The sequence below is a fragment of the Rhinatrema bivittatum genome, chromosome 9, assembly GCF_901001135.1.
Source record: "Rhinatrema bivittatum chromosome 9, aRhiBiv1.1, whole genome shotgun sequence".
Classification (NCBI taxonomy): Eukaryota; Metazoa; Chordata; class Amphibia; order Gymnophiona; family Rhinatrematidae; genus Rhinatrema; species Rhinatrema bivittatum.
The window spans coordinates 30,893,423-30,907,122 of NC_042623.1; the positions used below are offsets into that span (position 1 = coordinate 30,893,423).

The 13,700-nt window shown below is 49.3% G+C and overlaps 1 protein-coding gene across 1 annotated transcript in view; it reads left to right on the forward strand.

The window, feature by feature from the left end:
• The first annotated feature begins 10,226 nt into the window (after positions 1-10,226).
• Positions 10,227-13,700, forward strand: part of PRRT4 (proline rich transmembrane protein 4) — a 39,700-nt gene continuing 36,226 nt past the window's right edge. Inside the window, exon 1 of the mRNA XM_029617067.1 lies at positions 10,227-11,302. Coding sequence (XP_029472927.1) covers positions 10,291-11,302 — 1,012 coding nt within the window. The 5' untranslated portion in view covers positions 10,227-10,290. The remainder of the gene's footprint in view (positions 11,303-13,700) is intronic.

Below are 13,700 nucleotides of genomic sequence, written 5' to 3' on the forward strand. Positions count from 1 at the left end.
TAGTCTGGGTAAACAAATAATTATGGGCGTAGCTTGCTTTTTACGGCGGTTACTACCCCGAATCAATTAAGCCTGATACTTCACTTGGAATACATATCCAGCGCAACTCACTGCTTTAACGGCAGGAGGGAATAAAGAAAAGAGGAATTATATTCAGATAACAACCAGCACAGGGTGGGTAAACAAATAAGCATGAGAGTAGCTTGCTTATTGCAGCAGTTACTACCCCTAATCAATTAGGCTTGATACTTCACTTAGATGCAGCTCCAGCACTGCTCTCTACATCAATGGAGGGGGTGGAAGGTAACTAGAATCAAAAAGTTACTAATAAGGGCCAAGAGTAACAGATAAGTATGAGGGGAAAAAAAGTGTGAAAACTTGCTGGGCAAACTGGATGGGCCATTTGGTCTTCTTCTGCCGTCATTTCTATGTTTCTATAATTCCATGCAGTAGAGAGGGGAACATGTGATCTCAAATGTAATCCGCTTTGAAATGCCGAAATAGGGAGTATAAATAAAGACTGCAGGAGAAGATGGAAGAGCACGACATGATCTGAGGAAAAAGGAAAATGGGACTTGCTGATCATGCAAGCAGCTGCTTTGGTGGCAAACGATCTAATCAAGAGCCCAATGTACGAATGGGGGCTCAGCAGAGAGCACAGCTTTACCCGCTGTGGTGCGCAGACTTTACTCCCACACAAAACACGTGCGCGTGGAAAAGTAGGCACTATTTAGCTTCTTTGCATGGAAATCAAGTGAGAGCATTAACCATTAACCTTCCCCTCCGGTGCACAGAGGGGCTTCATTCCTGAGATTTTAGTCCTGGTCTGAGGTGGAGCAAGGTTTCCAGCATTAGTGTCCATCTCTGGGCAGAAGCAAGAGGTCCGGTGTCAGGATCTGTAGTCTGTGTTTTGTGCACAAAAAACAAGCTTTTTCCACAAGAAAGGAACGTAGTCTGCACAGAAAATCCAACTTATGCCCACACAATATTTTTTTGTGGGCAGAAAGCATTTTCGTGCCCTAAATTGCATTTTATGTGCAGAAAACATGTTTCCCTGTGCACTAAGCCTTCTCTTTGGGCTCACTTTCTGGTCTGTGAGCATTTTTTAACTCTGTGCATTAGCATACCGTTTAGCTTACCGCATAGGAAGTTAAAAACAATTTGCATGTGCATTAAGAACCTCGTGCACTGAATTCCAGCGCACGACATCGACCCCCCCCCCCCCCTCGTACGGCAGGGTGAGATAAAAGTAGAGAACAGTCTGGGTCACGGACATCAAAAGATGGTCAAATTCTGGAAAGGTGAGCAAAAGAGAGGACAGCTGAGCAGAGAAGGAACTGGCACACATTAGTTGTCAACCTTCATACAGAAGATATTTATTTATTTGTTTGTTTTATATACCATCAACCTGAAACAATCTCAATGGTGCACACTCAATTATATAGAAAACCTATATAATAATACAATAAAACACATTTCTAAAAGTTAATCACAGTAAAACACAAATTATTTGCTGCATAATAAAATAATTCAAATAAAATACAATAATTTAACTAATATAGGAAAAATATAAACTTAAACTTAAAAAATAAAATAAATTAAAATAAAAACAAAAAATTAAAAATCAAATCAAATCAAAGAACATAATAAAACACGTAAGCCAGATATTATAGCTTTAAGTGCAAAAACAGCCAGATGGAAGTTTGATGATGAAATAGGGCAATGGTCTTCACTATTTTTCAAGTGGGGGCCATTTTGGCAAAAGAATCTCAATGTGAGAGAGCCAGCACTAACACTGGACAAAACGGCTAGTGCCCTGGCAAGGGGGGGGGTGTCCCTTTCCAAAGTCTGCCCCCTCCCCACACACACTCTTGCTTCCCCTTCAGCCTGTCTCCCCCAGCCACACACACTCTCTCTCTCCCTCCCCCTCAATCATCTCTCCCAAAACGCTCTTCCCCCCTCAGTTCCTCTCCTTCTTCATACTCTCTCCTCCAACCCCATCCCAGCAGGTCTCGGTGGGCTCCCCTCCACCACCCCACCTCCAGCGCCATCCCTCCAAGCTGGCTTAATCCCTCCCTTCTCCAGAGGCTCGCTGCTGACACCGCCTCCGGCACAGCGATTCTGTCTTCTGGCAGCACTGCGTGGCTCCCAGTTCAAGGTTGTGCAGTGCCCGAACTCCCCCATGGTTCTGGCAGTCTCCTGAGGACAGCGCAAGAGTTTGGGCACCACAACAGACTTAGTTTTTGGGTACTTGCCAGGTTCTTATGGCCTGGATTGGCCACTGTTGGAAACAGGATGCTGGGCTCGATGGACCCTTGGTCTGACCCAGTATGGCATGTTCTTATGTTCTTATGTACATGCGTCCCAAGCTCCTGTGCTGTTCCAGAGGCAGCGGGGGGGGGGGGGGGGGGGGGGGGAAAGAGGTAAGCCCCACACCCAGCATAAACGGGAGCCGCCACTGGCTCCTGGCCCTTACCATAAAAAAAACATACTGGGAAATACGGGATGGAGAGGAGAGGGGGGTTGGAAGAGAGAATGAAAAAGTGAAGAAACGCAAAGTTCAATAGGAAGAGAATAAGTCCCCTGTGCAGCCTCGGTCTCCGCTCGAGGTATTTCAGTAGAAGGAAGGGGGGGGGGGGGGGGGGGAGGGTCCACAAACTGCAGCCCACGAGCCACATTCGGCCTGCGGCGCTCGTTCTCCTGGCCTGCCACCCCTTCCTTTTCCACTGCTGGATCTGGTTCATTGAGGAAGATTCCCCTCCACACACACAAAGCGTCAGTGGCAGAAAGATGGCCGCAGTTTCCCGGCCCCACCGGGGCCCACGGAGCTGCAGAGAGGGGCCAGCTCTTGCCAGGAAAGAGCAAGAAGATGCATGAGGGGGTGGTGAGAGAAGAAAGGGAGAAGAATAAACCAGAGGGAAATGGAGGGCAGGGTTTGAGAGGGGGAGGAGGGAGTGTGCCCTGCACCCACGTCTCCAGGAGGCCAATGCAGGGGAATGGGGAAAGTAGAGGACAAGGTTTGTCAGCTTTTGAGAAATCTAGAAATATTAGACACTTATCTATAGAGACCTTCGTTTTCAGTTTGTATTTATTTTACCTGGGAATTTTAATGTTTTATAATAATAAAAGTAATAATCAGTAGAAAGATGACTCTTCCCCTGATTTTCCTGCTCTTTATTATGTTATTTTTCCAGTGTTTTTTTGTTTTGTTTTGTTATAACAATTAAATTCCCAGGAAAAGTAAAATACAAACTGCAAAGGAAGGTCCTTAGCTTATCTACCACACTGATCCCTGCTTCTACCCCTTTTACATTTCACATCCATTGAAAGGGCCAGGCCAGATCTATCCCACCCCCTCCCCCACAAGGACACTCTGAGAGGGACCACTCCCCCCTCTCTCTGCTCAACAAACTTCCCTTAAAAACTTCGGGGACTCCTGCATCTCTCAAGCTGGGCCTTCACACTGGAACAGCATGCCCGAAGAAATTTAAACAAAAACTCAAACATGGCTTTTCATACAAGCTTTTACATAAATTAATCACCAGCCTTTATAATCATTATTATCCTTATCGCAATCTCACTCCCTCTCCATGAACCTCTCATACCTGCTCCACGAGACTTAACCTGCCAGTTAATATATTATTGCCTTAAACTTTGGTAGTTCTCTTACATATAACTCTCTTGTATAAGTTAATTTCATCCCTCTATCTTGCTTTCCTCATTCATTGTATAGAACTGTCATTTATCTCAAGCTTTCTGATATCTCAAGCTTACTGTTATCTGTAAACTCTGCTGTGTTTACCTGTATCTTGCTTTCCCCATCCCTTGTACAGAACTGTTAGTTACCTCGTTTAATAGTTATCTGTAAACACTGCTGCTATTGCATAGCGCTGTTGTGAGTTCCTGTTGAATGTAAACCGATGTGATGTTACTAAACGATTATCGGTAAGTAAGTAAGTAAGTAAATAAATAAATAAAATTATAAAATAAAATAAAATAAATAAATCCCATCCTCATGATCCTCCTAGGCTGGCAGGAGGCTGGCACCAGAGCCAATGCTCAGCCTCTTCTCTCCGTTAGCCACAGCCTTCCGCCTCCGCAGGGAGGAACATTTTGTGGGGAGGACGCCCTAGCATTCTGCTGGTGTTTGTGGCCTCCCTGTTCCCAGCCAGAAATGGCCACCAGCCTCGCTCTGTGGGCGCGCTCCCCATCCGTGCCAGAGGGCTGGGGAGAATCCACCACGCTTGTGCTGTAAGTGCACAGCGCCACTAACGTACAGTGGGATGAAATACCCGCAATCCGGCTAACCGCAGAGTTATGCACGCACGGTGTAACCACGCAGAAAGCAACCCAATCGCCAAACACGAGCTGCCCGCCTAGATAGTGTTGGAATATCGGCACGTTCACAAGACTTCATGTACACTCATAATTTTACACGTTTCAAGCTCCGGGTGGATGTTCCCCAGATACTTTTCTTAAAAATGTAAGTTATGGGTAGAGATTCACAACTCTCCCAAGAGCCACACACTTCCACCCCCAGAATGCAGTCACACTTTGTGTTCTGGACTTTCACACAATTTTAGGTGAATAAAAATCCATGTAAGCGCATTCGGTCAATCTGCGCGTGTAATTCCCAACTGAGCTCTGGAAAACATCTCCTCATATGTCCATTAACTGCTGAGTTTTACACCATCTGATGTGTGGGGAAAAGGGAAATTTATTTATTCAAATGGCTGCTATTCACTGGTGTCATATCAACAGCACTGAAGGCCTTCACTTATCCACAGAACAGGTACAGCAGGAGCAGCAGCAGTGCAAGCTTCCCTCACACATCCTATCCCACCATAGAACAGGGACAGCACAGGCAGCAGCAGTGCAAGCTTCCCTCACACACTGCCCCATCACAGAACAGGGACGGCACAGACAGCAGCAGGCAAGCTTCCCTCACACACTGCCCCACCATAGAACAGGTACAGCACAGGCAGCAGCAGCACAAGCTTCCCTCACACACTGCCCCAGCTCAGAACAGGGACAGCACAGGCAGCAGCAGTGCAAGCTTTCCTCACACACTGCCCCAGCACAGAACAGGGACAGCACAGGCAGCAGCAGTGCAAGCTTTCCTCACACACTGCCCCAGCACAGAACAGGGACAGCACAGGCAGCAGCAGTGCAAGCTTCCCCCACACACTGCCCCACCATAGAACAGGTACAGCACAGGCAGCAGCAGCACAAGCTTCCCTCACACACTGCCCCAGCACAGAACAGGGACAGCACAGGCAGCAGCAGTGCAAGCTTTCCTCACACACTGCCCCAGCACAGAACAGGGACAGCACAGGCAGCAGCAGTGCAAGCTTTCCTCACACACACTGCCCCACCACAGAACAGGTACAGCACAGGCAGCAGCAGTGCAAGCTTCCCTCACACACTGCCCCACCACAGAACAGGTACAGCACAGGGAGCAGCAGCGCAAGCTTTCCTCACACACTGCCCCAGCACAGAACAGGGACAGCACAGGCAGCAGCAGCGCAAGCTTCCCTCACACACACCGCCCCAGCACAGAATAGGGACAGCACAGGCAGCAGCAGTGCAAGCTTTCCTCACACACTGCCCCACCACAGAATAGGGACAGCACAGGCAGCAGCAGCGCAAGCTTTCCTCACACACTGCCCCACCACAGAACAGGGACAGCACAGGCAGCAGCAGTGCAAGCTTCCCTCACACACACTGCCCTACCACAGAACAGGTACAGCACAGGCAGCAGCAGTGCAAGCTTCCCTCACACACACTGCCCCACCATAGAACAGGGACAGCACAGGCAGCAGCAGTGCAAGCTTCCCTTACACACACTGCCCTACCACAGAACAGGTACAGCACAGGCAGCAGCAGTGCAAGCTTCCCTTACACACACTGCCCTACCACAGAACAGGTACAGCACAGGCAGCAGCAGTGCAAGCTTCCCTCACACACACTGCCCTACCATAGAACAGGGACAGCACAGGAAGCAGCAGTGCAAGCTTCCCTTACACACACTGCCCTACCACAGAACAGGTACAGCACAGGCAGCAGCAGTGCAAGCTTCCCTCACACACTGCCCTACCATAGAACAGAGACAGCACAGGCAGCAGCAGTGCAAGCTTCCCTCACACACACTGCCCCACCACAGAACAGGGACAGCACAGGCAGCAGCCATACAAGCTTCCCTCACACATACTGCCCCACCATAGAACAGGGACAGCACAGGCAGCAGCAGCGCAAGCTTCCCTCACACACACTGCCCCACCACAGAACAGAGGCAGCAGCAGTGCAAGCTTCCCTCACACACACTGCCCCACCATAGAACAGGTACAGCACAGGCAGCAGCCATACAAGCTTCCTTCACAACCTGCCTCACCATGGAACAGGTATAAATTGGAAAGGGAACTATAACATGTGGGAAATGTTATTCAATGTAGAGAAGTGCAAGAACAATAATTATAAATTAGGCAGGAAGGTCTTAGGTGTAGGTGAAGGTGAAGGAGACCTTCACATGTGCTTGATAAGGGTGACGAGAAGGAGGGCATGAAGGGAGCATCTCTTCCATCTAAGGCTTAGGGAAGGCCTCTTCTGGAATAAGGGGTATGGATTTGGTTAGCCTCAGTCCAGGAAGGATGTGGATGAAATGAGGGAAGTTTAAAGAGCAGCCACAACGTTCGTAACATGGATGGGGCAATTGTTGGGGGTGTTCACTCTGGAACACAGGAGGATTAAGCAGAGAGGCCAGCCCTGGGGGAGTAGTTAAGAAGGTCGCAGACTATTTTATCCAGCTTAAACTGCTAACAGAGGTTAAAATTAATTTACCTTAAAATCACCAGCAACATTCGTTGCGGCCAGAGTAATGGGGCTTTGGGATGGATTTGCATTAGATCTTGAGTTTGTAAGCATAAAGCACACCCATCCTTAGTGGCCAGAAGTATCAGAGCTGGCCATGCCTTGGGAACTCGCCCAATTGTGCAGGAAATCTGCATCAACTACTGGGTTTCTGGGGGGAAGCTCAGGGCCCCCCCGAGGAAGCCTGGAGCACAGACACTGCGGCTGGGATTCGGCTGAGAGTAGATTCATAGGTTTGTGAGCTGTGACTTGGAAGGGGATGATTGCCGGGCTGGTCTCTGGAGGGGAGAAATGCTGTGTATTAGCAGCGAGGGAGTGGAGTTGAGAAACTTGATGGGATGAGAGAGAAAAGGGGTAAGACTGAGGAGTAATCGAAGTAAATTTGTCTTTACAAAAACAGGGGTGGCAGGTGGAGTCCAGGACCGATTATATTTTTTTGGGCCGAGAGTAGAGATCGGAGAGGCCCAGCTGGGCAGGCTGGACCCCGGGTTAATCTGTGGCGGGGCAGGAGCACGGCTGAGGGCTGCGGGAAGCACATTTTTGGGTTTTCTTTTTTAAAAAATGCCTCAGATATGAAAATACCTGAAAATGTTCTAGTATTTCCACAGGAGAGGCCAGTTCTGTTCACAACAAAGTCAAAATGGCCTCATGCGTTGCATTTCTTTAAAATGAATGCACATCCCTACTGCAGACACCTGTATTGGCTATTTTCAAGAGAAAATTGGATAATTTCGTGGGCATGCAGTACACTAATAGTACAATGATGCAAGCAAGACTGAACTATGAACAGACCTTCGTCTTCACTTTTAGATTGTCAGATGAGACTGTAACTTACTACAAATGTTTAGCTAATTAAAGCAATGTGATTCATGTTATATAAATATCTTACCCAGGATTACGGAGAGCTGGGATTGGAGCTTGTTTTTAAGGAGAGAAGATGTCTGAAGCATCATTCACAAAGACACAAGATAGAATAATCTCTTTAGTGCATCAGGTCCCAAGTGAGGTGTATTAGACTTCTGGCAAGGCTGGGAGCTTTAGATCACTTGACTTGGTGGTCAAGGGTATGTGACAGGCAAAAGATGAGGCAGAGGAAGACAGGCCTGCTCACCGCTGGCTACTTCCTCATCGTCCTTCCAGTTAATTAAAGTGAGAATCCAGGGGAGGAGAAAGAGGAAGGATAAGAAATGTACTGACACATGAAATACAGAAAGAGGAGACTGCTGATAGGATGACAAAATGAAACGGGCATATTTTAAAAGGCCAGCCTGTCTGTTTTCAGATTAAAGCACAGCATCTGCTAAGCCAGTACTGAACCCCCCACCCTCTGCCTCTGTACCGCAGCGTTCCCTGCTATTCCAGTACTGAGACCTCGATCCTGATCCACAGCGCCTCCCACGCAGCTCTGCCAGGGGTATGAGTCGCTCTAGGCAAACCTTCAATCTTGTGCCCTCTCCCCTGCACATCTGCCCCACTCCCTGTGGGGCAGATGTGCAGGGGTGTAGACTCCTTCCCTGAGGAAGGAGTCTACACTCCGAAACACTGCTGTGTTGGAGCGAGCACTTCAGGACGTAAGATATTATTTACCTAACTGGTGGAAAGCGGTGTGCAGACATTAGTAGTGTCCACACAATGTTTGCATCCTAATACTTACAGCAACCTATGATTATTCAAGCCCAGAGTTGCAAGGGCTTGACAATATAAGCCACATTCTACTGCGGCTACGTATGACGGTTGCAATGTAAGTATTTTCCATAGAGTTCTATACATAGCTGGACTATTTTGCATTTTGACGGCATCTGCCCCACTCGGCATCCGCCTTTCTCTCTCCTCTCATCCTCTGCCAAGTCCTGCTTGCCCCTCTCCACAGTATCCCTTCCATCTATCCCCCTGTCCAGCATCCGACCTCTCTTCTTCTTGCCCCCCAGCATCCTCCTTTCTCCCCTTCGCTCCCTGCTCGGCACACCAGCATCACCCTAATCTTTGTCCCCTTTTTTTTCAGTACTCGGATTCCTCTCTCCCCTCCCTCTCTGGCTCTACCCCACTTTCACCTGCCCAGCACCTTCTCACTCTTCACTCACCCAGTGCCCTCTCCCCACAATGCTCCCATCCACCCAGCTTCCTTCCTGTCTCCACCCCTACATCTACCCAGCAGCCATTCCCTTCTGTCTTGTGGTGCGGTGGCTTAACAACTGTGCAGGTGCCACCTGGAGGCTTTATCTAACCTCAAAATTTGGCACCCTAGGCGGCCATCTAACTCACCTAATGAAAGAACTACCCCTGACCTCATTCCGATCCTGCTGCACCCCACCCTGCTACTGCAGTACCGAGAACCACAGGCACAGCTCTGCCAATGCACCTCAGTCCTGACCTGCCGCACCCCCTTCTGTCCCATTCTTGACCTGCATCTCCTCCTGCCGTTCTGGTACCGAGTTGTATGTGTACAAAACACACACACACAGCTCTGCCAATGCCCTTCAGTCCTGATGGGAGACCTAGTCAGAGATCTGGTGATCCTGCTGTTCAGCGCTGAGACTGCACAGGGCACCCTCCTCGGTCCCTGATGCAGGGACTTTTCGCTGAGCGCTGCGGTGGTGTCTGGCGCTGCCTTTGGAAGCGGGGTGACGCTCTTGCCATGAAGGAGAGGGAGGGCCTGCTCTGGAACAATGGGAACGGCAGAGTCGGCGTCAGCTTCCTCTCCTTGGCAGAAGTGAGCATGAAAATCTCAACGTCTGCCTGGAGCAGGCTGAGCTGGAGGGGTGGCGGGGGCACCAGAGCTGAGAGGCATAACAGCTTAGTGCCTGTGACCCGACTGACTCAAAAGAGTTGCTTTAAGGACCCGAAGACAGTGTGGCCGCTGACAACCCAGGCAGTAAATTCCCCTGACAACAGGTTCCAGGAGGAATTTATTTTCTTTAAATTAACCTTCGGGAGAAAGGAGCATCCAAGAAGATTTTCTGTCTTTTGTACAGTAGTGTGGTTAGTCTACTTGGATAAGTAGAAAGAAAAGTTCACACAGAAGTTGTAAGTGATACCCTTAGTCCAAGAAACTACTATTTTGTTGATCCTTATTTCTGTCAGGATTGATTACTGGATCGATACTGGATCGACAGGCCTGTATCTTCCTACACAAGCGACCATGCTGTCAAGGGTAGTCTGTCAAATCTCCTTACCATCCTCACGACAGGGGCCCCAGTGTGCACACACAATCCGTGTAATGAAGCTGGACAACCAGTGAAGACCAGGCATGGATCATTTAATGGTAGCCGCTCTCAAACAGTACTGTTTTTACTCCTTGCTTAGAAATAATAAATGATCATTGTCTCTCGTTTCAGATATCGAGGCCCTTCCCATGCTGAGATGCTGGTTTGACAAATACTTCTACCTCAGGCTCGTCGGAGAGCCTGACCACAGAGGCAGAACATGGGTTTCATCACCTGGCTTTGTCATTCCCTCTTTGCTTTTCTACTGATGGACGCCTCAGCTACTGGGCCCCTCGCTGAAGCACTGGTAACCTTCTCACCCTCTCGGACTCACACCAGTCCTGCAGGGAAACTGCGGCATCTTTCTACAGACCAAGGAGCCCTTCTGCAGACAGCGCTGGGGGCATCTCCCGTTGGGTCTGAGAAGAACGATGTCCCCATGGTCTCTCCGAGCCTAGACTTGAATCCTGAAAGCATTGCTGGAAACCATGACCCTGTCAGGCAGGGGAAAAGACAGCCCGAGTTTGGTCCTGAACCACTGTTTACGGACATGTTCCTGGAAAATAAAATGGAATTATCTTCCTCAGCCAATTTTCTGACGCCAGCAAATAAATATTGGACTGAGCTGCTGCAAAATAGTTTCCCCCCTGGTTCCTTGATGCCAGGCTCCTCCCTACTGGTAACTGAAGCAGCTGAAGAACCTTTTCCTGACTCCTCTCAGCATGCGACTGGAGATAATTTAATTCTCTCCCCTCAGCGGCAGTCAAGTCATGGGTGGGATGGTTCACCAGCTAGTAAAGAAGCTAGTTCCATGGCCTCCAGTCTTAGTCTTCCTTCTCCTGCTGGGCACTGGAAGCCTTCACCATTGCCTTTTGATTCAGATTTATTCAACCCTGTCCCCTCTGTGGAGTTGCCTTCCTCCTTTTGGCCAACACTTGACATTAAATCTCTCAGTGCCAAGCCCACAGCATCACCTAGTTTGGACCTAGAGTCCCAACCTCCCTTAGGAAGCCACCAAGCCAACTCTAGTCCAGAAGTGGAAAAGAGAAATGACCATTCATTGCAAGTCAACTTGGAAGAGGAAATGGGCATGCCTCCTACTCGTTTTCAGCAAGAAAGATCTTCAAGAAAAGCACTACCCCATCTGACATCTGCATTTCCACTCCTTTCAAGCTTAGAGGCCAGCAGCTCAGGCATCCTGGAGGAGCAGGACAGAGCTGCCCACAGTGACAGTAAGTGAACTAAAATTTATATTCCATCACTGGTAACCAAAGTTCTAGTGGCTATATTGGTCCTGGAAAAGCCTACACACACAGAAGAAATATCCAAAGATAATGCCCTACAATTCATGAACTTGAGGCTACTTAGGTCCTTTCTTAAGATGTGATTAGAGGACCTATGTGGTCCCAAAAGACCCTGTACAACTTCATTGCTGGATAGCACTAGTTTGATCCAATAGAAATATATCTCACAACCTGACCAAAAAAACCCCCAAAAGAGCAGTAAGTGTGCAATCATCATGAAGCCTAAGAAAAAAGGCAGGCAGGAGGTTGAGATAGTGGAAAAAACAAAAAATAAATAAATACATAAAAGCGGGATCTACAGTACCTGCTCACAAAACATACTAAAGACAAAAAAAAAGTACTTAAAAGTATATCCCGGTCCAAAGAGGCAATGAACACAACCACGTGCGTGCACACCCTTTCTGTGGGCGGCAGGGGAGGTGGTTAGGGGGTCATCCCTCACAGGGTAGAGGTTCTTTCTAAACTTGTTCAAGCAGTCGGTGTAGCGAGCCGCGGGTGAAAGCAGACCTTGCTGTGGGCAGCTGATGTTGACGTAGTGAAGGCCGTAAATAACTGCAGACCTTCCCAAGGTACGGTTTTATTTACAGAAAAAAAACGTGCAAACTGCTCCAAAGGAACAGTTCAGGGCATGCAACGCACAGACAGCTGTGCTGTCTAGTTTGGATTCACTGGCCCCACGTGCAAGGTTCAAGTTTCACTTCTCTCCCAGTTCTAGAGCATCCCTTCATAACAAAGCTTAAGGATCTACAAGCGTTTTGCTTCTTCAGGCAGTTGAGGTTACCAATCCTTCCCCCTGGGTTTCTCATTCTTGGCTTCCCTTGGAGCTTTAGGATCATGGTTCCCAGTCCAGCAGAAAAATCACCAATGGTCTTTCTCCTGCTTCAGATAAACTACTCGGAGAAGACTCTAGGATTTTAAATCACGCTCACTCTCAAGGAATTGGTGGTCTTAGTGGCATCTCCCCTCAGAGGGTCCATAAAACTCAGTGAAATGTTTTCTGTTCCAGCGTCACCAGCAGATGGGGTCTCCCTTTATGCTCACAGTTCCAAATCCTGGATCTTGTTTCACTGGGGTGGCGATACTCTACTGTTGAGATTCATAGTCCTCCTGAGAGCACCAGGCCTCCTGCCAACACCGTTTCCTCAGCGCACTCATGCCGGACTTCGTCAGTGCTCCTCACAACGGGCTCTGAGCTGCTCCCTCTCTACAGCAGGCTCACGGCACCCCCGGGGACATTACCGCTACAGGCTGAAAGTATAGGGGTTTCCCTCACTCTGGAACATTCCATGCTGCCCCTGGGTTACACGTACAGTAGACAAAACGAAAATACAAAAGCGCCTATCTCTCTACGTTATGAAAACGCTAGGGGCTCCGTGTAATCATTGCGTCGCGTCTGCTCCTGCGCGACGCAATGACCTCATCTGCAGCAGAGCCGCGAGGGAGGAGCACCGACGTCCAAAGCGCGGGACCAGTGAGAGCGGCAGCACAGGCAAGGGAAAGGCTGCTGGGGGCGGTTAAACGAAGGATACAAAAGGGTATAATCTCTCTACATTGTAAACATGTTAGGGGCGTCACGTGACCTCACCCGGCGCCGAGGGAGGGGCTGCAGGCTGCAAGGGAGGAGCACCGACGCCCAATGCGCGGGGCTAGTGACAGCGGCAGCATAGGCAAGGGAAAGGCTGTTGGGGTTTCCCGGCCCCACCATCAAAATGAAATAAACAAACAAGCAAACAAAACAAAAAAAACAAACAAAAAAACCAGGCTCGCCGGCAGAAGAGCTGGTGGGTTTCCCGAGTTCCACCAAGGCAGCAGAAGGGCTGCTGTGTGTTCCCAGGCCCCAGCAATTGCTGATGTTGGCGTCCTGGTGGGAGGAGACAGGGAAGGAGTGGGATGGGAGCAGTGATAGAGAGTGAAAAGAGAGGGGGCTGGAGAGGGAGAAGGGAAGGGGCGCTAAGGGATTGAGGGAGAGAGGGGAAGAGGCTGGAGAAGGGAAACATGGGAGAGTGAGATAGGAGAGGGGCAGTGAGGGGGTTGGGGAGGAAGGAAAGAGGAAGAGAGTGCATCTCCCCCCATGACACCACACCACTCATAACACACATGCACCCCCTTGTACCCACCTGCACTCCCAAATCCCTTCTACCGCCCTCCACACACACACCTCTACCTCCACCTCCCCCAATGTCAACCACTCCCCAGATGCCCAGCCACTCCCAGCCACGCACACATCACATGCACACCCCCTCATACTTACACACACACCTTCAGTTATTCCCCGACACATACCAGTCACTCACACAACCATCCCCTACATATCCAGGGGGAGGAG